The sequence below is a fragment of the Pleurodeles waltl genome, chromosome 10, assembly GCF_031143425.1.
Source record: "Pleurodeles waltl isolate 20211129_DDA chromosome 10, aPleWal1.hap1.20221129, whole genome shotgun sequence".
Taxonomy (NCBI): domain Eukaryota; kingdom Metazoa; phylum Chordata; class Amphibia; order Caudata; family Salamandridae; genus Pleurodeles; species Pleurodeles waltl.
In genome coordinates, this window is record NC_090449.1 from 1005754544 (window position 1) to 1005779020 (window position 24477).

The 24477-nt window shown below is 43.0% G+C and overlaps 1 protein-coding gene across 8 annotated transcripts in view; it reads right to left on the minus strand.

The window, feature by feature from the left end:
* DGKK (diacylglycerol kinase kappa) overlaps window positions 1–24477 on the minus strand; it is a 524126-nt gene that overhangs the window by 19529 nt on the left and 480120 nt on the right. For 5 of the 8 annotated variants that reach the window (XM_069211875.1, XM_069211872.1, XM_069211874.1 and 2 more), the window contains 10 exons: window positions 22054–22153; window positions 21627–21734; window positions 21418–21514; window positions 19550–19657; window positions 18955–19068; window positions 17823–17957; window positions 15400–15566; window positions 15136–15253; window positions 11181–11267; window positions 5861–5980 (listed from right to left, as the gene is read on the minus strand). In XM_069211875.1, the coding sequence (XP_069067976.1) occupies window positions 5861–5980; window positions 11181–11267; window positions 15136–15253; window positions 15400–15566; window positions 17823–17957; window positions 18955–19068; window positions 19550–19657; window positions 21418–21514; window positions 21627–21734; window positions 22054–22153 (1154 nt within the window). The remainder of the gene's footprint in view (window positions 1–5860; window positions 5981–11180; window positions 11268–15135; window positions 15254–15399; window positions 15567–17822; window positions 17958–18954; window positions 19069–19549; window positions 19658–21417; window positions 21515–21626; window positions 21735–22053; window positions 22154–24477) is intronic. The other 3 variants (XM_069211878.1, XM_069211873.1, XM_069211876.1) reach the window with 2 other exon arrangements.

A 24477-nucleotide genomic window follows, 5' to 3' on the forward strand; every position in this document is an offset into this window, starting at 1 on the left:
CCGTCTAGTAAGTGTGTGAGATAGATTATTACTGTTTCCTGTCTAGATATTGTCTACAAGCTATATTTCTCTGTGCACCATCTGAAGGATCTTTTCCATTTTGATGCATAGCATTTTCTTGTCGTTGTCATTGGCTTAATAGCCTCCTTTAGTATTTCCATGGGCCTAGGTGGTAGGTTTAGGTGTCCAAATTCTATGGATGCAGGCGTAATGCTGTAAGATTCAGTGTTGCTGGTTCCGGGTCAAACACTTGTCCCTTTTGCTTTGTGAGCAGGTCCCGCTCCACTTTGATCTTGATCATTTGTCCCTTGGACAGCTCGAGTAGATTTGAATACCATGATTGTCTGGCCCTTTTGAGACTATTAGGATGAGATTCAGGAAAGGAAAGAGTTGGAGGAAAGGCATAGGCAAATCCTCCTGATCAATCTAGTGACAGGATATTCCCCTCTGACTGGTGGTGTGGAAACCTGGAGGCAAAGAGTTGGCATTTTTTTCTGCTGATGCGAACAAGCCGATTGTTGGTGTGCCCCAAACCCTGAAGATTATTTTCTAAGCTCTTTTGTTTTATCTTCCATTCGTGTGTGCTGCTTTACTGACTGCTTAGTCTGCTGCCTCTATGTTGTCCTTCCCCAGTAGGTGGACTGTTTGCAAGTTGATCCCTTGTGGTATCGCCCATTTCCATATTTCGTGGGCTAGTTTACTTAGGGTAAAATACATTGTGCCCCCTTGTTTGTTCAGATATAACATTGTTCTTGTATTGTCTGTCTGGATTAGTATGGTTTTCCCTGATACTTGTGTTTCAAAAACTTTCAGGGCTGGTAACACTGTATTCATCTCTAGGAAATGTATGTGTTTTTTATTGCATCCGCCCTGCTACATTGGCCTAGAATTCTCAAGTTGTCTGTGTGTGCTCCCCACCCCTTGTGAGACTCATCTATTGTGATGGTCACCGATGGAGTTGTCATCTTTAAAGGTCTCCCCTTGGTTATGTCTTTGGATGCCCACCAATATATCTCCTTGTGTATGCTCTCTGTTACAACCACTAGATCCTCCTGACTTCTGGTGGCTTGTAACTAGTTGTTGCCTAGCCATTCCTGGAATGGTCGCATGTGGAGTCTACCAGGGGTTACGAGGGGGATGCATGATGCCATCATGCCCATTAGTTTCATGACTGTCCTCACTATCAGAGATCGCCCCCTCTGGTAAAGGCAAGTGTTAGCTGTGATTGCCTGCCCTCTCTTCTTGGTAGGGTATGCATGTGCTTTCTTTGCATCCAGTCTAGCTCCTAGGAAAATCTTCTCCAGTTGTGGCCTTGGGGATGATTTCTTGTGGTTTATGCTGAAACCCAACTTTTGTAGGGTTGTGATCACCGTTTGAGTATCTCATTGAAATTTCTCCTTTGTACTTGCTTTTATTGCCGGTCATCCAGGTAGGGCTCTATGTGACTCCCCTTCCTTCTTAGGGATGCCACGACTGTTGCCAGGCATTTTGTAAAAACCCTTGGTGTGGACTTTATTCTGAAAAGTAAGACCTTGAATCAATAGTGAACCTTCTCGAGTATGAACCTGAGGTATTTTTGTGTGCTTGATTCATAGGTAAGTGCAAATAGTCATCCTTTAGGTTTATGGTTGCCATGTAGTTCCCCTTTTGTAGGAGTGGAATTACCTCTTGTAGGTTGTCGTCTTGAAATGTTGCGTGCGGATGAATTTGTTTATAAACCTGAGGTCCTGGATTGTCCTTCGTGAAAGGTCTACTTTTGGTACCAGGAAGTAGGGTGAGAAGTTTCCCTTGTTTAACTCCTGTTTTGGCACTCTTTCTATTGCATGTTTTTGCAGGAGTTATTTTATTTCTTTTCTTAGTTGTACCCATTCTGTTCTTTGATATCTTTTCTTCTTTGGTGTGTTTGGTGTTGGTGGGTGTGTGAGTTCTATACAGTAGCCATGGCTTACCACGTTTAAAACCCAATTGTCTGTGGTAATATTTTCCCATTCTTGTGGTTATTGTGCTATTCTGCCCCCCACCGGTGTTACGTGGGGGTTTGGGGGTATTTTCGAGTCACTTGGATATTCCTCCTTCTCTGGAGGGTTTGCCCCTTGCTCTCCCTCTACCTTGAAAGGGCTGTTTTGCAAGTTGCTGCCATTGCTGGTATCCGGTTTGTTGGCCAATCTGTTGTGTACTCCCCTGGGGCTGTTGCTGCTGTTACAAAGGTCCCCTTCCTGTGGGTCTTCTGAGGGTGTTTCCTTCCCTTCTGAAGTTGCCTCTCTATTGGAGGGCACCCATTGCCTTTGCTGTTTGGTTGTCCTTCTTAATTTGTTGTAAGGACTCATCTACCTCTTGGGCAAACAAGGCTTCCCCAGTAAAGGGCTTGTTTATGATTGAGGCCTGTACTTCCGGCTTGAAACCGGAGATTCTTAGCCATGCATGCCTCCTCAGGGTTGTCCCTGTACACATTTGTCTACTGGCAGTGGTATCCAGCATTGATTTAAGAGAGGTGTTGGCAATGTTTTTCCCCTCCTGAATCATTGCTTTTGCCCTTTTCCTATCCTCTTCTGGGAGCCTTTTCATTAGCTTTTCAATCTCTTCCCACTGCTGAAGGCCATTTCTATTGAGGAGGGAGTGTGAGTTTGCTATACGCCATTGTGTTGCTGCCTCCCTCTCCATCTTTCTCCCTACCACGTCCATCCTCTTGCTTTCCCTTTCAGGAGAGGGCCTGTGGAGGCATGTGCATTGCTCCTTCTTCTCGCAGTAGTGATGATGATAGAGTCCACCACTGTGTTTCTCTGGATGTATTTGGGGTCCTTTGGGGAAGGTTCATATTATTTTCCACTCTTGGTGTCACCCCTTTTGCCGCAGTAGGTTCTTTGAAGGCCCCCTTGCCCTGGTCCAGTATGCTAGGTAGCACTGAGAGATACAGATTCCCCTTGCTTGATGGCATGAAGGTTTCTAATAGGAAGCAGGAATCTCCCTTCTCTTCCTCTAAGGGTACACCATATGTTTCTGCTACCCTCTTAATTAGACTGTTGTAGACTGTGATGTCATCGGGGGCGAAGGCCTCGAGGGGTAGCTGTCGACCTTTTCTTCTGGCTCTCTGTGTCGAGGTCATTCCAATTTTCCTCAAAGATCCCTGTTGCTTCTTCCCCTTTAGGGTTGTAAAAATCCTCCTCTGCCTCTTCTTCGTGGTGCTTGGGGGTTGTCCCCGCCTCTAGAGCATTCTCTTCGTCTTCGACGTCTGTGCTTGTCGAAGATTTTGGTGAGATTTTGAATTGTTTTAGCGTGTCGTCAAACTCCTTTTTGCATTGAAGGAGCGCTGCCATTTCAGCCTCTAGTCGATTGCTCTTCTTCTCCAGCCTTTTTGACATCCTGTGTCGTCGATGGTCTCTTTTTTGGCATCAGCTGTTCTTCCTCTGACAGTTTTGGGGTTTATTTCCCCGTGGAGGTTTTTGCCTGTTTCGGCATTCTGCCTTCTTCGGTATCCCTGGTTTGGGATCCTTGGGCCTCCTTTGTTCGTGGCTGACCCTTGATCATCGTTTTATTGGACGTCAGGCTGCCTTGTGAGACTTTTTCTCAGGGATTTCTTCCTCTGAGATTTTCGGCGCACTCTTAACTTTTTTGAGTCTCCTTTCGGCATCCTTTGTGGTTTTCTTCAACGTGTGCTTTTTCTCTGCATCCCCCTCGAGAATCTAAATGTCCGACCCCCACCCCCGTGGGTCGATTCTGTGCCTCTGGCCTGCTCTTCCTCGTTGCTGGATAGGCCTAGTCCTTAAGGGATACCCGAGGTTTTTGGCTATGCATTGCTGCGTGGTGTTCCTCTCTCTGCTTTCGGTGCTCCCTGAGCGTTTTGGGTACAAAGGCAGTGCAGGCCTCGCAACCCTCGTCCCTGTGGCGTCTCGGCAGGCAGAGGTTGCAGACTTCGTGTGGGTCACGCTGGGCAAATTTATGGTGGAAGTTCAGGCAGAATTTAAATAGGGTGTTTTCCATGACCCCTACCTTGCTTCATTTTCCTGCCATGTGTGAATTCCATTGGCATCCCCTGCTGGTGGATATGTCCTGCGGTTCCTTTATCTCTGCCACTCTTCTCTTCCCTCGTTCAGCAATACTTTATTGAAAAAAAAACTTGTTTTTTTCCGGATTTTTTGGAGATTGTCACAAAAACTTCGGAGCTCCTTCTTTTGCTTCCAGAACCAGCGGCAGAAAAAAGAATCTGAAGATGGCTATCACACACAAGAACTTCCGGGGTACTGTCTGACGTCACACAAGGGACGGACCAAGCACCAAATGGTGGTCGACAACACCAAAATGGAAAAAGAAAACAAAAAAATAGAAGAAGAAGGTGACGATTCCGTACCCAACCACTAGATGGCGGAATAATGCACAGCATATGAATCCAGAAAAGGATTCATGCTGCAAAAGCAGGATTTCTCCATCCACAAGTATGCGTGATGCAGGACAACTCAGACTTACACTAATTACTTTACTAAGCCCGTTGAGAATATGCACGTTCTGTGCCAAATAACGGCACATTGTTTTTTGGCCCGAGAGTTATGGTGTACGTCTGTGACCAGGCATTTCCTGAGTGGAAATTGGAGTCCCCACAAAATAAACTGATGGACGGCATGTTGGAACTTTTCAAACACTCATCCTCAGTCACAGATCTTGGTTAATCCATCATTATTTTGCTCAACACATCACCCGAGTTTGAACCCAGCCATATGCAAATCCGTCTTGATACTGCTCCCAGGGGAATAGTCCCACCCAGGTCCTCCCCGGTCTGTAAACAAGCATCCTGAGACTGGTTTCGGGGTATCACCCCTCATTAGCCTGGCTAGTTTGAATCTAGTCGCGAAGCGAGCAAGGACCAACGTCTGGGCATATCCTAGCCACTTAGGACGCACAATTAAATACCACAAAATAAAATGATGGACGGAGTGTTGTAACTTTTCAAACACTCACCCTCAGTCACAGATCTGATTTGCTTATGGCTGTGCTCGCACATTTAATTTAATTGCAGCAGTCGCATGTTTAAGAGGAAGGCTTTGGGCACCGGCACGTTTTTATTTACAAACTAAGCACTGACCCTGAGGTGACCTAAACAATGCTTATGTTCAAATCACTGTTTGTTGTTGTATCAGTCTCAATAATGCACAATAACCAGCATGAGTGCGGATTCAAACAAGAATTGGTAAAGCCTATAGGCCTGGGTTTAATATGCTAACACAGAAACACAGCCTTAGGACATTAAAGACAATATGATGTACAAAGGTCCATTGATAATGAATGCTCATTTGACTTCATTACCGTCCTATTTTTGTTTTTATGTCAATCAACGATCAGACGGCTATGGAACCTTCCCCAAAGTCCTTCATTTGTTTCTCTGACAAAATGGCAGGCATATTTTCACGCTCTTTCCTAAAGGATGGCAGTAATTGCTGGCAATATAGAACATGAATGAAATTGTGAAAGGCTGCAGTTTACAGACACACACTCTCTCTTGCTCACTCCAGCTTGTTTATTATCGTTTTATATTTAAAGGGGTGATTGGTGATAGGCAGTGAGAGCGGGGAGGTGTCTTAGGACGGCCAAACACACATGCGCACCGAGCTCTCTCCAACCGCCACTGTGATGCTGGGTTGGAAACAGCAGGCCCAGGCTCCTAGTCTGCCTGGGAGCGCAAAGCCAGTGGCGGTGCTGAGGTAAGTTAAAAAAAAAAAAAATTGTTTTATTCACCCCGCCACTTTGCCCCACTGCCAGCCGTGACCGGCTCACTCTCTCTGTCTCTCTTATGAGCTTAACAATAAATGGGATGGGGAATGTATTTGGAAAGTGGATCTTCATAAACAGTCACGCCGACTACAGAACGTACCTCCTCTGATGAGTTGATGATATCGGTCATCCAGTGGACGTCAGCCAGTTTCTTGAGGTCTTGGCTCACGGTGTTAAGTGAACACTGCAATCCTTCTTCCTCCTGAGGGGAGTCCAACTGCTAAAGAGATCAAGAGAAAGAGGAAATGAAGAACTAAGGAACACACTTAGGGTTCTGCAGGCAGAGTCTCTACCAGGCAAGTGGCACCACATCTTTCATCTCAGTGTATAAGTGACGGCCATATTTATTGCTGACACTGAGGGGATCTTTTCAAAACGATGCGTGCCAGCCACCATCTTAAAACCGCCAGCTGACATTTATTGAGAGAAGATACACCTTGATCATGGTGAGCCTTCGAATTCTCTAAAGTCATCCACTTTTTTGCAGATGGGCTACCCGCTAAAGACTTTTGATGTGGAGTCAGCTGAAGATCTGCCAGTGGAAACCAAGTGGACGCCCACCTCTACCTGAGTCTGTGTAGCTGTAGGTTTGTCAGACGGGATACCTGCTGAACTATGGCAGATGCATGGACATCATTTAGGGGTCGCAGCTTTGAACCTTGGCTTGCCCTGTGTGACTCCAACCACTGCTTTTGTGACTCCTGGCCTCAGAGGTGGCAAAATCACTGCCATGAACATAGGAGGGACTCAGACTACTTATTTCCTCTCCATTTTTCACTGAACTAATAGTGAATAATATTGGAGTATACAATGTTAGTGTAGTAAAAATATGGAGCACAATTAGCTGGAATGGACCTTGATGGCAGCCGAGGTAAGTGAAAAATGCTTACAAATATATTTTGTGTGTGTGCTTCTGAGTAAGAGTGTATTTATGTACGAGACAGCGTATGTGAGCCAGTGGATATAATTGCTGTTTCCTGACATCTGCTGTTAGGATGACATCGTGAGTTGGAGTACCAGCAAGGCGAACTCAGTCTTCCATTCTTACGAGGTTTGTACACTGAGTAGCATTAAAATAGGTAATAGAATCACCTATAACTTACAGTGCTTTGTAACGACTGTGGTAAACACTTTACAACATGTATTATTATTATTATTATTATTATTAATATCTCTTGTGGTGCAGTTATGTCAACCTGAATTTACCTAGGTCAAATCCGGACAAGTCAGAACCCTCCTTTTCTCTCTGGGAGTGAATTAAAGATCACCTGTATGGGCAGTTTTATTCACTATGGTGGAAAATGAGTAAATTCTGTCAAGGTTAGCGCTTGACGCAGCTCTTAGCAGCATTGAGCGCTGTATAAAAACATTAACTAAAATACATAAAGGTACCATAGATCGTAGCACCTGAGGTGGTGCTGGAGGGATACTACAGGGGCCACATGATCTGGCCTAAGTGAATTACACCATTTAGCACATCCAGTCTGAATTTTTTCTCATCCCATTTGTCCTGTTTCATTAACCACACGGACAGAGTGGGAAAAGCAGACTTGCCAATTCACATGGTGCCACCGCGTGACACACGACATTGGCTCCCCTCACATGGTCACCCGGTGAGGAACCAATACCATATGTTGGCAGGGGGAAAACGAGTAGAAAATCTTTCTCGGAAGCTTTTAACTGCCGATGTCCATTTATGGGTGTGAATAACCCCTAGGACATCGGCAACAGCCTCAGCAAGCTTTTATTTATTTTTTGAGAGGAGTGGGCTTGGGGCCTGGTTGGGGGCAAATGTTCCTCTAAGGTGCTTCTCAGCACGAAACCACGCCCCTTCCAAGGCCCCGCTGCCTTCTCACACTGTGAGGTTTTTGATGAAGTTGGCAGGTCCAGAAAAGTCTCTAACAGACATAGGAAAGGGAGGCCAGAACACAGTATTGAGCAAGCATTTGCAATGCAATAGGTCTCACATTTGCTTGAGTTAGAGCTATTGGCGTTGTAAATGCATAACTGAACTTTGCTTGCCTCATAAATTGGTCAACCCCACCACATAATTTGGTCCTCTCTGCCACATAATTCCAGCGGCCCTCCATATAACTAAAGCTGCAGAAAGTCTTACCCTGGTGACCTTGAACATTTCTGAGATTGTTTTTAGTACTGTTTTCTTGTAAAAAAAAATTAACGTGGGTGATGTGTGAGGGAGAGTTACTGACATTTTCAGAGAAATGTGTTTCTTTCATGCAACAGCCATAACGAAAGGTTCTTTAAGACCAAAACAGGACCTTACATTTGAGAAACGGAAGGGTGTCAATGAGGGTATTTGCAGTAATATTAGTGAGCTTCTTCTGTGTTAGAAGTATTGAAAACCCAAATCACTATCCCTGAATAATAGATGTAAACACATAGGTGTGCCTGTGCATTGTTGGTAACCTGGCCAAAGAGGGCAAGAAAGAGCTGGAACTGGATCATAAATTCAAATATGTTACGAACAAGAGCCCCCAAACACATTTGGCACAGGGCCCCAAAATCCTTAAGATGCCCCAGGGAAGAACTAGGGCAAAAGTAAGATAAATGTTGTTGCACAAGTAGGGAAGAGGATTAGGCTGCAGTTCTAAGTAGTTGGGAAAGTATATCTTAATAAAATGGTTCTTCTCCAGAAAAGTGTTCACTAAAGAGTTTATGACAGACTTGGAGCTTTACATGGGACAAAAGTGAGTCATGATGGCTGACATCTCTTCGCTGCTGTTACTGTTTTGCCACATTTGAGACATCTATTGATGGAAAGTGTTAATTATAGTGGGAACGCTTTGGATAGCATGGACCAAAAAAAACCAAGATTAACTAAAGCATGTGAAATGTAATCAGGAAGAACATGGTTACGTTAATGCTTTTACACTTATAATATGCTGGCTGAAAAAACCCTGCAACATTTACTGTTCTAATGTGAACAAAGCAGGGAGAGGGTGCAGTACCAGAGGCAGTCCCTGGGTGTCCCTTGGAACTTTTTTGGCCACATAAGGTACTGCACCCAGCAATCTTGAATTCCACACCCCCCCAATTACTTTCAGGCAGCGTGCTGAAAAATTAAGCGCAGCGCCTATTTTGTGAAAAGTTTTACGCTGTGCATTCAGGCTATGAGGGAGGGAAGACAAGAGTAATATGCTGGCTGAAAAAAATAAGTAGCAACATCCTGACATCTCCTCCCTGCTGTTACTAAGAAGAAGTTGGAACTGGAGGGACAGCTTTTAATCAGCGTGACAAGCGCTAATCTGTGTAACCACACTTTTTCATTGTACGCTTTGAGTGACTGAAACATACTATTACATGTTAGGCAGGTCACACGAGAGGGGCTTAAGGGGCAGCGGAAAAGAGAGGAATGCGAATTTGTAGGTGTGGTAAGTGGGGTAAAGCACATTACTTTGTGAAATGACCAACATTTTTTAAGTCTTTCCAAACAGAGAGAGGAAGAGTGTGTGGATGTGTTTTTGCCTGTGTGTTAAAAGTCTTGGTGAAATCTGATAGACACCGCACCGCACCCGACTGAAAGCACCTTTCGATGCCACAAAGGATGACAGGGTATACATTTTAAAGAGACTTCCAGCTCGGCATCTATATGAATTTTTGGTGATGGATGACTTATGGATTAAAACCTTCTCCAAAATCACTCCAGTTATTATAGCGCAAACGCGACCAGCAGGCATCAAAGCAGTTTACAGGAGCAGCAATTATATTACAGATTAATATTTGGGGGGGCATGGGGAGATTAAGTGAATTGCTCAGAATCACAGGATGGTGAACCAATGCCGATACTCAAATCTTGTTCCCCAGTTACAAAGGGAGCAGCTTTGGTGCTACGCCACATTTGAGACATCTGTTGATGGAGAGCGTGAATCGGAATGCTTTGGATAGCATGGACCAAAAAAACAAGATAAAGTAAAGAATGTGAAATATAATCAGGAAGAACATGATTACATTAGTGCTTTTACAGTTATATTATGCTGTTTGAAAAAAACCTGCAACATTTATTGTTCTAATTTGTAAGAAGCAGAGAAAGGGTGGAGTACCAAAGGCTGTCCCTAGGTGTGCCTTGGCACCTCTTTTGGCCACATAGTATACTGCACGCTGCAATCTTGAATTCCACACTTCCCCAATGACTTTCAGGCGCTGTGCTGAAAAATGAAGTGCGTCGCCCGTTTTGTGAATAGTTTTACGCTGTGCATCCAGGTCATGAGGGAAGGGAGCCATGAGTAGTATGCTTGCTGAAAATAAAAATAAGTATGAGGTTGCACTATATGTAACTTCACTAAGCGATGTAAACTACTATTGCAATTGAGTTCACGCTATATGCGTAGTCATGTAAAGCACTCTTCCAATTGAGGTCACGCTATATGTAACTTCACATCCTCATGAAAGCACTCAGACACCACAAAGAAGCAGCGGCATGCTCAAAACAAGGAAGAGGCCGAAACAACATGCAGCCACGCAGCGCGAAGAGGTGAGACAAAAGAAAAAAATAGTGTGCCACACTAAGGTATATGGCAGATCGTGCAATAATCCATGAAACAGGGTCAGTCTGCAAGCCGGTAACAAAGCAGCCTCAAGGTGGGACAAATGTGAAGCATTTTCCTATGAAATCAAGGAAATTTTGAAAGGCAGGCCAAGGAACGAATGAAAGTGATGGGCGTGGTTAAAGCCCACAGATGTAGATTACAACATGTCGAGAGACAGCGCTTGCGCACTGAACAAAGTTCAAAACACAAGGACCAATTTACAATATTTTTCACTGTGATTTATTCCAAAGAAAAATAATAATCGACATATGCATAATGTGCCCTCAAGTCACACACGTATTTTACATATGCAGAAGTATGTTATATCTCTGCAAAGTGTGTATTCTATGTACTTGAGGACCTTGACAGCGACTAGTATAGAAGTTGCCAAGAACATAAATGAAAGGGGTGGTGGATACCCACACAGTAGTGCATTTTTGTGTGTTTATAAAGGTTGGAAGTGCATTTACTCCGCTTATCCGACCACCAAATATATTTCTAAATTACTTGGCTGGAAGTGTGCAGAAAGTGCAGGAATGTGCACAAAACAGTGCAGTGCTTATTATCAAGATTAGGAGGGGTGAGAAAGTTGGAAAAACATATCTTACATTCTTAAACTCTGATTTACAGCAGTACACACAGTAAACTAGACAAATAAAATTTTATAAAATGAGGTTAAAACTCTCAAACCTCCCTGGAAGTCATACCATTACTTGTGTAAACTACAAAGCGTGTGCGTTCTGATGGAACATTTGTGAACAAGAAACACGTGCATTTGTAGGGGTAATTTAGCCAATTCGTAATTTACATGTATCTGTGCGAGATAACTCTTAGAATGCCTTCCCAACCTGTGACTACCTTAAAACCACTCACCATCTTTCCTTCCAGGAAGGCTCTGGTTTCAGTGTACAGCGCCTTGACACTCACCGCCACATCCACGGCCACATTTCTGCTCAGGAACTAGTGGGGACGGAAAGAAAGAAATAAACAACGGACAAGTCAGTAAGAAGGCTTTTGTCGAATTAACTTAGGTCTGTGATATGCATGGCTGCTGAAGTAGCACATACGTTATCATGTTTTCAAGGAAACATATTAATGTATTGTATGATCTTTCATGTATGAAATTAGGAAGAGTCCCTGGCTAAAATTCTGGTTAGTGTTTATGTAAACAGTATGCAACAGGTTATTTAACTAAACCCTGATAAGCCTGACCTATCAGGCCATAGACTAGAGAGAAGCTTACCACCAGGGATACTGGCCAAGAAGGGCGCGACTAGGGTTGTAGTGTATTGGAAGGCCATCAGAGGCTTCTCAGGGGCCGCTTTTGACCAAGACAACAGGCTTGCTTTTCAGAGAGAACAATACGGAATAATTGTTCTGAAAAGAGGTATGCTGAGTAGACACACCCTTGGAACTCAGCTAATTTATTAAACTGCTAGAACTCTAAAATAGCACAAAGAGGGTGTCAGGACTATACAATTCAATAACTATGTTAGAAATGTTTCTTGTTGTTTTCATTAGTTATAAATTGCTTCGATGTATTGCTGTTTGTTTCCTGTGTGGTTACAAATCATAACATATGCACAAGGTTAAGATTTGAAAATAAACATTTTAAATGCATATTCTGTTTCCTAGTGCTTTGTGAGTGCATTATTCCTTTATGAAGAGGGACTGGGTGTCCATAAACTGTCCATCTCATGGGATTGATCATTACCAGAAACACTTCTTACCCAAACATTGCTGAGTGGACTGAGCATTGGTTGCAGTCCAATTCCGTCCGCCGTATTACGATTCCTATGGAAATCGTAATATGGTGGATGGAATATCCGTCACTCTTGTGACAGAGTAACCTGTCTGCCAAACTCTAAATCAGCCCCTAAGTCTTCAATAATAGGGTCACCTGGAGAACTTATCAACAAACCTCACCGTAATTTCTTCGAGGGCTATGAATCAAGCTTCTGCGCTCGTTAATGCACAGAGATTTCAATTACTCAATTGCTAATACTATGAGGGTAAAAAATCAAGGCAAATCCTAACTCCTTGTCCTTCTTGATCTTTTGGCATTTTTTGACACTATTGATCACCAAGCCCTTGTCAATACCCTCATCATCCATAGGAGTATCAGTCAAATACTCCTTAGTTATAAACTTCTAAATTCTAAACATTTTGGGCCTGATTACAACTTTGGAGGAGGGTGTTAATCCGTCCCAAATGTGCTGGATATCCTACCCACCATATTGCGAGTTCCATAGGATATAATGGACTCGTAATACTGCGGGTGGTATATCCGTCACATTTGGGATGGATTGACACCCTCCTCCAAAGTTGTAATCAGGCCCTTTGTCTTTTTATGTTTTTTTGAGGTCTAGCACATCTTTGGCTCCCTGTTTAAAGTGATTGGATCTTAAGAAGAAACCCTAGGCAGTTTGGTATCAATTGTGCCTCCTCAGCCAGGTCAAGCACTCTTTCCTGACCCACAGATTACACACAGACCCACAGATTACACAGATAAACTAATATTTTCAACATTCATTGGTGAAAAAGGCAGTTCAGTTAATTCCTAATAGGAAAAAATGTCCAGTCATACCAAAACTTAAAGCAGTCCACATAGATCTAAGTTTTACTGCAACAAGCAACATTAAAACATATAAAATCATTTTGTAGCACTTGTAAAAAAAGTCAACGCAGGTCTAGCTTCAGTAAAATGTTTCCCTTTCAAAAGTAGAAAATATACTTTTGTGGAGTGCCAGATAGTACCGACAAACCATTACAAAAATAATTGTGTCTTGATCTGAGAAGGAATCACAACTGTATGGCCCTAGATGTTCAACACGGTTCCACCCCTTTGATTCAGCCAAGAGGCAATGCAGTGGAATTCATCTAAACCTAATTAAATCAATCTATGGTGTTGGTTTGTCACTATGGTGAGATACGGCTCACTGGCTGTGGATGTGTTCAGTATGGAATAAGCACATACGGATGGTTTACTCTTCTCCTTCATCACTCTCCTCTCCTGTGCTGAGGATATACATCCCCGTTTTACCAATGTGGATCCAAACGAATGTTAAGTTCTAGTGACCTGTACAAATATCGGTGCCCTTAATCCACAAATGCGGATTTAATATACTTTAGCCAGGGAATGCTGCTGCCTTATCCGGGTTCATACAATCCTTCAAGATGGCTCGGTTGAGCCCCAACTCTCTACTTGACCAAACCAACATCCACCTAAGCAAGGGCCACAGGACCAACAAACTCTCGATATATCCTACACCTAGTTCTTTAAGTAGAATATAAGAAGGGGTATATTGTGATATGAATAATAAATGCCTCATGAACTTATTTTCTATAACTTGCAAGTCTGAGACGTCTCTATACCCCAAATGTCACTGCCATAACAGAGATACATTTCGCTTGACAGATTTTAACTAATGCTTTAATGGGATTCGCACCCAGTCTAGTAGCTATGCCAACAGTGGAAGGTACCACGCTTGCCATAGAGTTTCTTTTAGCTTTCAGGAGTGGAGGCCATGACTCTTTATCATGAAATAGAACACCAAGATAAGAAAAGGCCTCTATTCTAGTAATTTCGCAGCCTTGCAAAATACATATTCGCAGTCCTGTACACTTAGATCCCATAGCCATTATCTCACTGTGAGGACCACATCATTGGAGTACAGCACAGCAGGGATAAGTTGGAGCCCTAAACAAGGGATGTCTTTGCTTACGGCAAACAAGGTTGGGCTCAGTTAATTAATATCCAGCATGAACAGAGGTGGGGCAAGGATGCACCCCTGTTGCACCCCCCATTCCACTTTGAAGTCAGTGGTGTAGCTACTATTCTGATTTTACTATTGCTGTTAAGTCTCGGTGTTATTCAAGTAAGAGGGAAAACTATGGGGCATACTTAAGAGCCCCTAGCGCCTTCTTGTGATACATTAGCACCAATTTGTTTTACGCTAATGTGGCCCAACGAGGCCAAAATCCAACACCAAATTTACAAAGTGGTGCAATTCATGCATTGTGCCACTTTGTAACCCCTTGCGCAACATTATGCCTGCAAGGTGGGTGTTCCCCCGTTAAGCGGGGCCGGGGGGAATGGCACAAAGAAATGTAAAAGATTTCTTTGCATAATTTTTTCCAGCATTTTTAACACCTGCTCTGGGCAGGCGTTAAAAGTGGGCATGGCATTGTTTTCAATGAGCAGCTATGTACTGTTCAGGGTTAGTGCCAAAATGTTGGCGCTAACCCTGAACAGTACATCAATAGCGTCAGAAATTCTGATGCTATTGCCCCCTACCCTGCGCCATGGTGCATTGTATTTTAAATATGGCGCACACACAGTGGCGGTTGGGGGGGCACAAGCGGCCGCAAAAAAAGTGGTGCTACATGTAATGTAGTGCCACTTTTCTTAAATCTGGCCCGATATCCATTTCCACTTCCAGGTTAAGCATAATGACCGATAACTTGCTCTTATTAATGCCATTGAAAGCTGGCGTGAGGTCCATAAAGGTTGGCTACTCATTCTAGCTCACATTAACATCAAGTGAATTTGCACCAGATACAAAGATACCCACAGCAAAGAGCTAACTGCAGCACCAACATGAAGAGACTCAAGGTCTTTGTATGTATGATATGTTGAAATAGCATTATGCAACATGATACGAAAGTCTGCTTGTGTTTTGAATTGTCAATAAAGGATTATTAAACAAAAAAGGAATTCTGTAAACAATTACTTTTAACTAAATATGTTCCACCTATGGTTTGCAGAATTCCAGACTGTGGTTGCCTCTCTACTTAACATCTGGAGACAGACAGGAATGAGACTCACCTCTGGGGCGTTGTTGGCTTTATTGAAGAAGGCTTCATTAAGCACCATGGAGCTGCAATTCACTGCATGTGCTAGCTCTTGCTCCATTGTCTTCTGGGTCTTGGCTGTCTCGTGGATCCTGCAGTGAAACAAAACACATTGGGAGTCATGGTCACTCACCTTCGTCCATCGGGCATTGTGGCGCCAACCACTGTTCCATCAGAAACCATACTGCCATAACCAGGAGCAACCAGGTGAGGCGACCTATGGAACACGAGTTGTTACCTGCTAATTAATGTGTCAGCAGCCTGAGCGAACTGATGCAGCTGATTGTACTCCTCCTCCGTCACATACTCCATGGACTGCTGTGAGTTCAGCCGGGGCCGGTGATTGGAGTTGTAGCTTTCCCCTTTCCTCTTGTCTTCCCAGGATTTGAGAGTGTTCTCGAACGCCTATAGAGAGGAAAGTGGACTCGTCAGCCGAGCAGACAGGCAAGCTAAATTTAACATCTGTACATCACTGTCGTTCAAGCTGTTTAACTTGGTTTTCAGACCTCTAACATGACATTAGGGATATATTTAGGAAAAGTGGTGCAGCACCTAGTGGGGCGCCACTTTTCTTGCGCTCCTTAGCGCCCTCTAACGCCACCATGTGTATGCTCTATTTAATATACGGCACACCATGGCAGTAGTTAGGGAACTAGCGTCAGAATTTTTTACGCTAGTTCGGCGCTTTGCAGGATTAGCGTCGAAACTTTTAACACTAATCCTGCAAAGCACCCAGAGGCCCATTGTAACCACTGGAAGCCTCCTTTTAATGCCTACTCCTAGCAGGCGTTAAATGTGGTGAAAAAAATGACGCAAATAAATCTTTAAATTACTTTGTGCCAATCTTCGCCCCCCCCCCCAATGGGGGAACGCCCCCTTTGCATACATTATGCCTGATGCAGGCATAATGTAGCGCAAAGGGTTACAAAGTGTGCATGGCGTGGCGTTCTTGGCCATCTAACGCCACATTAGCGTAAAAAAAATGGCACTAATGTGTCGTTAGAATGGCGCTAAGCCCTCTTACATCTGAGCCTTAGTTTTGTGTCTAACAACCACTTTCATGTTCTTGTTTAGTAATGTTTACAGCATTGTGTCACAGAAGAAAGGCTTCGATTGAAGCTTCAGTCTGCACTTCTCCTAAAGAAAACAAAGTTAATATTGTACCTCATAACTGCAAATGAAGTCTATGGCAGTGGTTCCCAACCTTTTGAGTTCTGTGGACCCCCACTTTATCAGTACTGGAACCTGGGACGCCCACTGAATTATTATTGGAATCCAGGGACTCCCCAATGAGTCATTACTGAAAGCTGGGTGCTGAATCTGTTAATGTTATTTATTTTTCTGAGCAGTCACGGACCCCCTGAGGAGGGTTTGCGGACTCCGAGGGGGTCCCCGGACCACAGGTTGGGAACCACTGCTCTATGCCATTGAATACAACATATTTCTCCCAGTGGACTTATGTGTGTATTTATTTATATGCAACACTAATGGAGACCATACTGCACTGTACGATAAATTAAAACTTTCCCATGGCCAAACTGCCCCTTCCCTCGGTGTCTAAACCACACCGATTAGGAATTAACGGCAGACCTAAGGTTGCTGGTGGGTGGCAGCCTATATTAGTTTGTGGAAGGAGGGCTATTCCCTTCTCCCGACTGCTTTCTGAAGAGAATCACGAATGCCCATGGGCGAGGGTTACACCAGTTACCTCCTCTGTTTCCTTATGAATATTCACTTTTAGTACTTCTCTATAGCTGAAGAATTCACATTTGCAACGAGGTTTCACCAATACATGGTCCTGAAGTTCAAACTCACTACATCTGCTGCGCGCTCCTGAATCCATTCAGTCAAACGTGAAACCAAAACTGTGGCGTCCAGCATTGGACCATGTAGCACTACAATTCAGTTCACAAAGAGGACCTCCTTCACTTTTTTGCTGAACTTGATGCAAAACACTAAAAGACCGGGCAATTTTCACAGGTGGTCTTGTGGTCTTTTGACTCACATGAATCCAAAAACTAGGATGTTGTAACAAATCATCACCTGGTGATTTTCTGGAAAACATCCCGTCTACCTCTATGGTGGCTGCTTAACTCAGGAGCGCTTGTAAGTAGCGACAGAAGATGCAGGTGAAGTTAATTTTACTGTGGCATACAAATATAACAGATGTGCTTCCAGGGCTGTGATTGTCTGAACCATGTGAGTACTCCCCTGCAAGACACTATGACATTTCTTATATACTGAGCATAAACTGCAAATTGGCAATCAAAAATTTGCTATCAGCTTTAAGGAAACTCAAACACAAGTCATGAGCTGAATAAAAGAAAATGATGAGCTGAAAACTGTGAACTACAAGGACAATAATGCCAAGAAACAAATAAATAGGACAGAGGTCCCATCCACCATTAACGAATGACACAAGAAGAAAATTGATCTGTTTCAAGGTGGCCTCACAACTGTTTTTTAATCTGGAAGAGGAGGGTTAATCTGTGGAATTAAGAAGCTAAGATTAAAAACCACAAGGGTTTCTGAGGTGAGGTGGAAAAGATATTTGTGGAGATTTGTGATGTGATTAGAAGTTGAGGGGAAGACCAGTTGATGGGCATGTCAGACACAAGGTTATCTGTCGAGAGATACAATGCTTGACTCTTGTGGACTCACCCGGTCCCTTGTCAGCATCTGGGCTCTGTTCTTGTGTTGGATCTTGATCATTCCTGGAGGCTGGATCCAGGCTTCCCCGTCCACTTGCACTGGAACACCTTCTTCCCCTAAAATGGTGATCTTCACCATGCGGCACTACCAGGACATAAGCAGAGTGAACTCATTGCTTTTGAAGCATAATTCATTGACACAAAACAGCAATAAGTTAAGGTAGTTAGAATCTTTGGAAAAATATGCTCAGCATCAGCATACAAGCAGAACAGCATCAGAATAAAGCATTGTATGTTGTATGTGTTGTATGTTGGTGTTTTGCAGCAAAAGAGTTGTAATGACAGGAGTGATAGACAGGAACAGGGTGTGGGAAGGTACTTGGAGACAATGAAGCTTCTTGAGTATTTTGTGCTTAACATGAGTCTGAATAACAATGGCGAGGCCTCAATTCTGCACCATTTCTAGGTGTGGAACAACTGTACTGTTGTTTCAATGCAAAGAAATCTGCAGCAGCCTAACTAAGAGCTGATAGGAGCACAGGCAATTAAAAAAGGTTATGCTCATCAAGGTACGATTTTAAGTATCCACAAGGCTGAAAGCTGTAATTCATAGTATTGATTACTGCTACAGTTTGATACTTAACTGTACGTTGAATCATATAGTCAACACTTTTTTTGGTGAGGCCGGGGAAGAGGGGAGGAGGTGTGGCTCGACCACTCCTTCAGAAATGCACACACTTCATTGCATCCGGTCACCTTTCCAGAGAACCAGGGGCAGGCTATTGTATGTTATGGGGAGGTTTCATCCATTTTACACAGGTTGGTACAGGGCATCAAGAGCATCTCCACTGCATCTGCTCCCCATAAGCAGAATTCCACCTTTGGGACAGTCTCTAAGCTTCAACAGACTCTATCTAGAACCCAAGTCTGCACACTCCACTTTTTACTTGAGGACTTCCTTGGTCATTCTAATTGCAATCAGTGCTTAAAAGATTCCACAGTTGGAACAGTTCACATTACACGTAGCAAAATCCACTGTTTCTACTATTTTAGCTAACCTTTCAACAAAGGGTTGGTGATATACCTCTGACTTCTGAGGTGGCCCCACAACTAGCTTCCAGATTTTGATCCAGGTGACATACCTGTGCTATCCGATGATACTGCAGGTTAATCACCCGAGACACGGCCATCTGAATGCTGCCAAACACAGCCACAACTTCTAGTTTCTTGTCATCAAAAGATGGTGCACCAAAGTTCTAAAACAGAAAGTTTGTGGAAGTTGCTAGAATGTCTATTGTTCATAACAGTGAATCAGATTGCACTAAAGTTGGGCAAGACAGAAGAGAACACCTCACCAAGCTGCACATTTTCTTCGCTGTTAAAGGCCATTATATGGTTCTAATAAAAGTCTGCAACATTCACAATTACTCTTAATACCTTTTGAAATCATTAAATCCACACACGCATCACTTGACATTGTTAAACGTCAATATTTCAGTATGTTGTATGTGCTGCCTAACCAGCCGTAGACTTCATTAGTGAAATAAACTAATGAACTGGAATTATTAATAGAACTGGCATTATTGTGTAACCTTTTTCTGGGAGCACACACTTGGTCGAATATCATTAATATTTTCTTCCCTACTACACACTATACAAGTGGAAGTATTGTGAAAAGAAGGTAGCATGCTTTCATTCCTTTGGCAATCTCTTCAGGCACTGACCAGCATGACTTACATTATCTTCCTTGGTGCCTCCCCAGAAGTTGATTCCACCAGCATAACTTGGAATGTTCAGCACTGCTATGCCCTGTAGGCTTGGCAATGAAATGTTGACACCATCGCACTGAAATAAGGGGAAAAGAATGGTTCAAAGGGTCCCCTTGTTCATTTACACCAGGCAGCACCACAAATTAGTATCACTTTTACAAATCCAAACAAAACTAGCCTATCATCTTGTATCATTGCACAAGTAAATATTAAAGTGTTAAGTTACAGCATCTTAGTACGAATGCAAAATTATATAGTAAGTACAAATGTGAAACTTCATAGCATCTTTGTATCAATATAGGAATAAATAACAAAGTGTAATATTACAACGCCTTTGCCATGGAGCAGTAACTAATAAAGTGAAATTAGGCAGGTAAATATCAAAGTTTACCATCACAGCATCTTTGTACAATTACACCAGAAAATATCAAAGTACAGTATTATCACATTTCTGAATGATTATACCAGTACCTACCAAAGTGTAGGATCATTGCATCTGCATGAGTTCATTATTAGTAGCAAAGGGCAGTATATAGTGAGGTACCCAGATGCTATTTTCAAAGTAACAAGTGGGTTCCAAACATTTGGAAGAAACTAAATAACCCAGATTCAAGTAAGAAGTTTTTTGGTCTCCCCAAATGCAATGAATATGCCTATTTTTGAAAAGGTCAAATCATTCCATATTACTATTTTCATACCCTGGCCTGTCCAATGTAGTCCTTCCTATTAAACCTATCTCTCATCTAAGCGTTGCACGCCACCATCACCATATTGTGAGGGAGCCTCTGAATGTGTGGTTCTTTTTTTTTTTTTTTTTAAATAAGAGGAAATTAAGTCTAGAACATATAAAAGGTATTTGGTAACGTGATACTTATCCAGCTGTGGTTGTTTTCAAAGGGAAAGGCCTGGGTGGAATCTTGAATAAAATGCAAACATCCATATGAAAATGTCGCTTGTGTCTTATTAGTGGCAAAAGAATCACATGAAAGCGGGAATGTTGAATATTAACTTACAGTTACTATTAACCAATGGGCCCCCTGAAAAAACAATTCTTGCATAATGTTTGAGAGCCTGCTTTGTTAATTTCCAGAGAGCAGTGGTGGATGCTACATTTACCCTTGAAATGTATTAAAGGTTGATCCAGGGATTCTTACTGAAGTAACTTGAGTCAGAAATATGTGCTTTTTTCTCTTTATTTGAGTGGGTGAGGCCCAAAAAGACAAATGAAAGAAACTCTAACACAAGTAACCTGTAACCATTGTCCTAAGACAGATGATATATAAATGCAAACATTATGGGCACCTTAATTGACCATAGACCTACACATACACAAGTCATAACATCTAATTCAAAGAAACACAAATATGGACTGTATTTCCAGCATTTCTATCCTTGTGCATAAAGCATCTTTCATGTAAGGTGCAAAATTTGTAGCTGGTGCCAGGTAATCTGAAGTTTATACTTTAGATCCCAACAGTTAGTATCTACCCTACAATGCTGCAATAACTTTGTTTTTGCCAATCAAAAAATCAAAAAATTAAGCCATTGTCAGTCAATAGGAACTCCCGCATCATGACCACTTTTTATGTAGAACTTGCCGGTTTGTAAATCACTTTGTCACCCTTCGGTCATATCAGCACAATATCAGAAATCCTGATGATGTTGAGCTTACTGTACCCATCAAGAATCTGTAAAGTTTGCATTGCTGCCAACTTCCGATTCTGGTCTTAAGTACAACAACGTTAAGCAGATTCTGCTCAGTATTATTGCCCTTCTGCAAAAAAATATTGTTCAATAGCTGCTCGAGGAACATGGTTTAGCACAGTAATTTCTTACCTCCAGCTTCACCTTCTGTTCCAGGTTCTTGTAGGTCTTCTGGAGCAATTCTTTGGTCCCTAGCACTCCATACCACATCATGTTTCTGGTGCGGCTGCTGCCAAGAGGAGCACGGGTTAAACAACCTTACTGGCATTTGTAAGTATGGAGCAAATCAAAACAATCACATGGAAGTTACATAGCCAGTGACTGACCACCCCTCACCATACCTGCATTTTTTGGGATTCTCATCTCGTTTGTGGTTAAATTCCAGTGAGATCTTAGCATCCAGCCCGATACCAAAGTAGTTGTTCATGGTGCATCTTTCTGAGAACTGTCTGAAATGAGAAATCACACAATTTAGTGTAGTTTTACTCAAGGAGGAGGATACAAATAACCTGTAACAAGACAGCAAATAAGAGGTTTAGTTAACTTGCTATGCCAATTCTACAAGAAAACAGTTCTTTCTGAAATACCCACAATGCGATCTAAGCTTGGAGACTCCAGGAGAGTGTGTCTGGTACCCTTTGAGCCGGCCAGTCGATAGTTTACAGAAAGCATCAGGAATAGTTTTATAAACAGTAATGACCCCGGTTACCAACTCCCCCATTAAAACCTTTGATTATAGATTTGTGAGGTCTTTACCTCAATACTTACATAGAGTTAGGATCCTCTGTGAAATGAAGGGGACTAAATGTGTCTGATCTGTCCAGAAATATAGAAGATGTTGTAGATGAGACTGTACCCCGTCGAGAATCTGTCAAGAAACAAATAACCATTAGGAAACATACAAAACACTCTATCTAACTGTTAGAAATTAGGTTACTGGTTGCCTGGGATGTGAGCCCTGGTCAAGTAGAACCCACAATCGTAGTTGTGGTATAGCCAAAGGAACTGCAGATTAACCTGTGCTCAGCCCCCTGGTACCTTGGCAGAGGGCAGTGAGGCTTAACCTAGAGGCAATGCGTAAAGTATTTGTGCAACACTTCAAACAGTAAAACAATTAAAACATCACACAAAAGATACCACACCAGGTTAAACAGAGCTACATTTAACAGCAAATCAACAAAAATACAATCAGTACAACTGGAGTTATGAATTGTTAAAGAATAAACTGTAACATAGCGCCTATAAGCATAAAGCACCAACCATGGCCATCTGGTCGTACTGAACCCGGTTGAAGTCAAAGATTCAGACTGACCATGATGAAGAATGGGACAGATACAGTCCCAGATAAGTCCCACTGAAATGTACCTTCTCAAGTTTTGTGCCAAGAGTCCTGCTTGGGTTGGAAAGGGTCACAGGGAGTAAGGAGAGTGTTGCAGGCGGTGGTCAGCGTGGTGAAAAAAGCAGGACGGGCATCACGGACGGGCAGGCTTGAGCTTGAGCCGCGTGTTGGCGGCCCTCCACGGGCGATTGATGCTTTCTGAGTGAAGGTAAGGGATCGCGGCAGCTCATACTGAATTTCAGTGCGAGTGGTGCTGTTCTGGTGCAAGTGGGTCCAAGAGCCTAAAATTTTATTTTGGAGAGCTCGGGAGCCACACTAAGGGTACAGGTCCTGACTGGCAGCACCCGGGGTTTAGTAACTTGCTGGAGCTGGCTCCAGAAGCTGATTAGGGAGCCTTTTGTGTCCCTGGGGCTCAGCGGAAGAGGCCAGCAGGCTAGACCTTTGAGTCAATCTAGTCCTGGGTTCAAGGCAAAGTTGAGGTCCAGTTTTTCTTCCCCATGCAAGAGGGCAGCAGGGCAGCACAGCAGGGCAGCAGTTCCTTTACAGCAGCAGTCCAGCAGAGTGGCAGTCCTTGTAACAGCACAGCATTCCTTCTTCCTGGCGGAGTATCCACAGGTCCAGAAGTGTACTGAAGAGTTGGTGTCTTCAGTCCTTCTTTCATTCACAGTCATGCCATTGAGGTGAGGAGAAACTTCTAGAGGAATGCCTTTGAAGCGCAGAGATGCCTTACAATCCGGGCCCTACACATAGCCTATTCAAGTGTAAGTAGGGCTGTGCCCAGCTCCTCCCTCTCATCCTGCCAGTGATGGGCTATCCAGTCACACCTAAGCTCCTATTGTGTGTCGCTGTTTAGGATGAATAGACAAAGCCCAACTGCCAACTGCACCCAGTGATATGACCAGGGACAGGTTAAAGGCACCAAATGGCTAAGGCAAGAAAATGTCAACTTTCTAAAAGTGGCATTTTTAGGATTGTAATTTAAAATCCGACTTCACCATAAATTACGATTTTAAATTAGGAGCCCAGAGACACCAAACATACCCAGTTCCATTTTCCCATTTCCAAATTACACTTATAAAATGTAATAAAGTAATTCCAATGTTATCCTATGGAAGAGGTAGGCCTTGCTGTAGTGGAAAATCAATTTAAGAGTTTTTCGCTGCTAGGACATGTAAAACGTAAAAGTATGTCCTACATTTGAAATACACTGCACCTTGCCCTTTGGCTAAGAGGTCTATGATAAGAACTAGTCTACAGCAGGAAAGACCATGCAACCACTGCTCCTGAAAGCCATCCAACCATGCTTCAGGGTTGAGGAGAAAGCGCAAGGCATTCCTCGTTGACATATTCACCTTCAAGTTGCTGGAACACAAAAAGCACCCTCCTCAAAGTCACTGGCTGTTTTAATGAGCTGTGAGCACTATAGAGATGAACACTGTTTCTTCATTTGTTCTCCTTCTCTGCATCAGCTCTGTGAGGAGACTGGAATACAGTGAATGGTAATGGACCTTTTATCTTCTCACAACTATGTGAACCACGGAGCACTTGCGTTCCACAAATGAATGCCCTCTATAATGACCAGCATAATTGGTGGATATCAATATCAGAAGTAATAGCATGTGATTAGTGACAGGATATTGTGTCTTCATTGCACAGTTCAGATTGTAACTAAATAGTGTTCAAGGGTAGCACTACTTGGTTGATGATAGAGCCAGGCAATTTTGGACATCATTTGCTGTGACTAACCTGTTCAGACATAACACTTCAGCCCCCCCACCCAGTGGAAAGTAAGGCTACCTAGGGCCTACCTTAGAGGTGACTTATATGTATTGAAAAGGAAAGTTTGGGCCTGG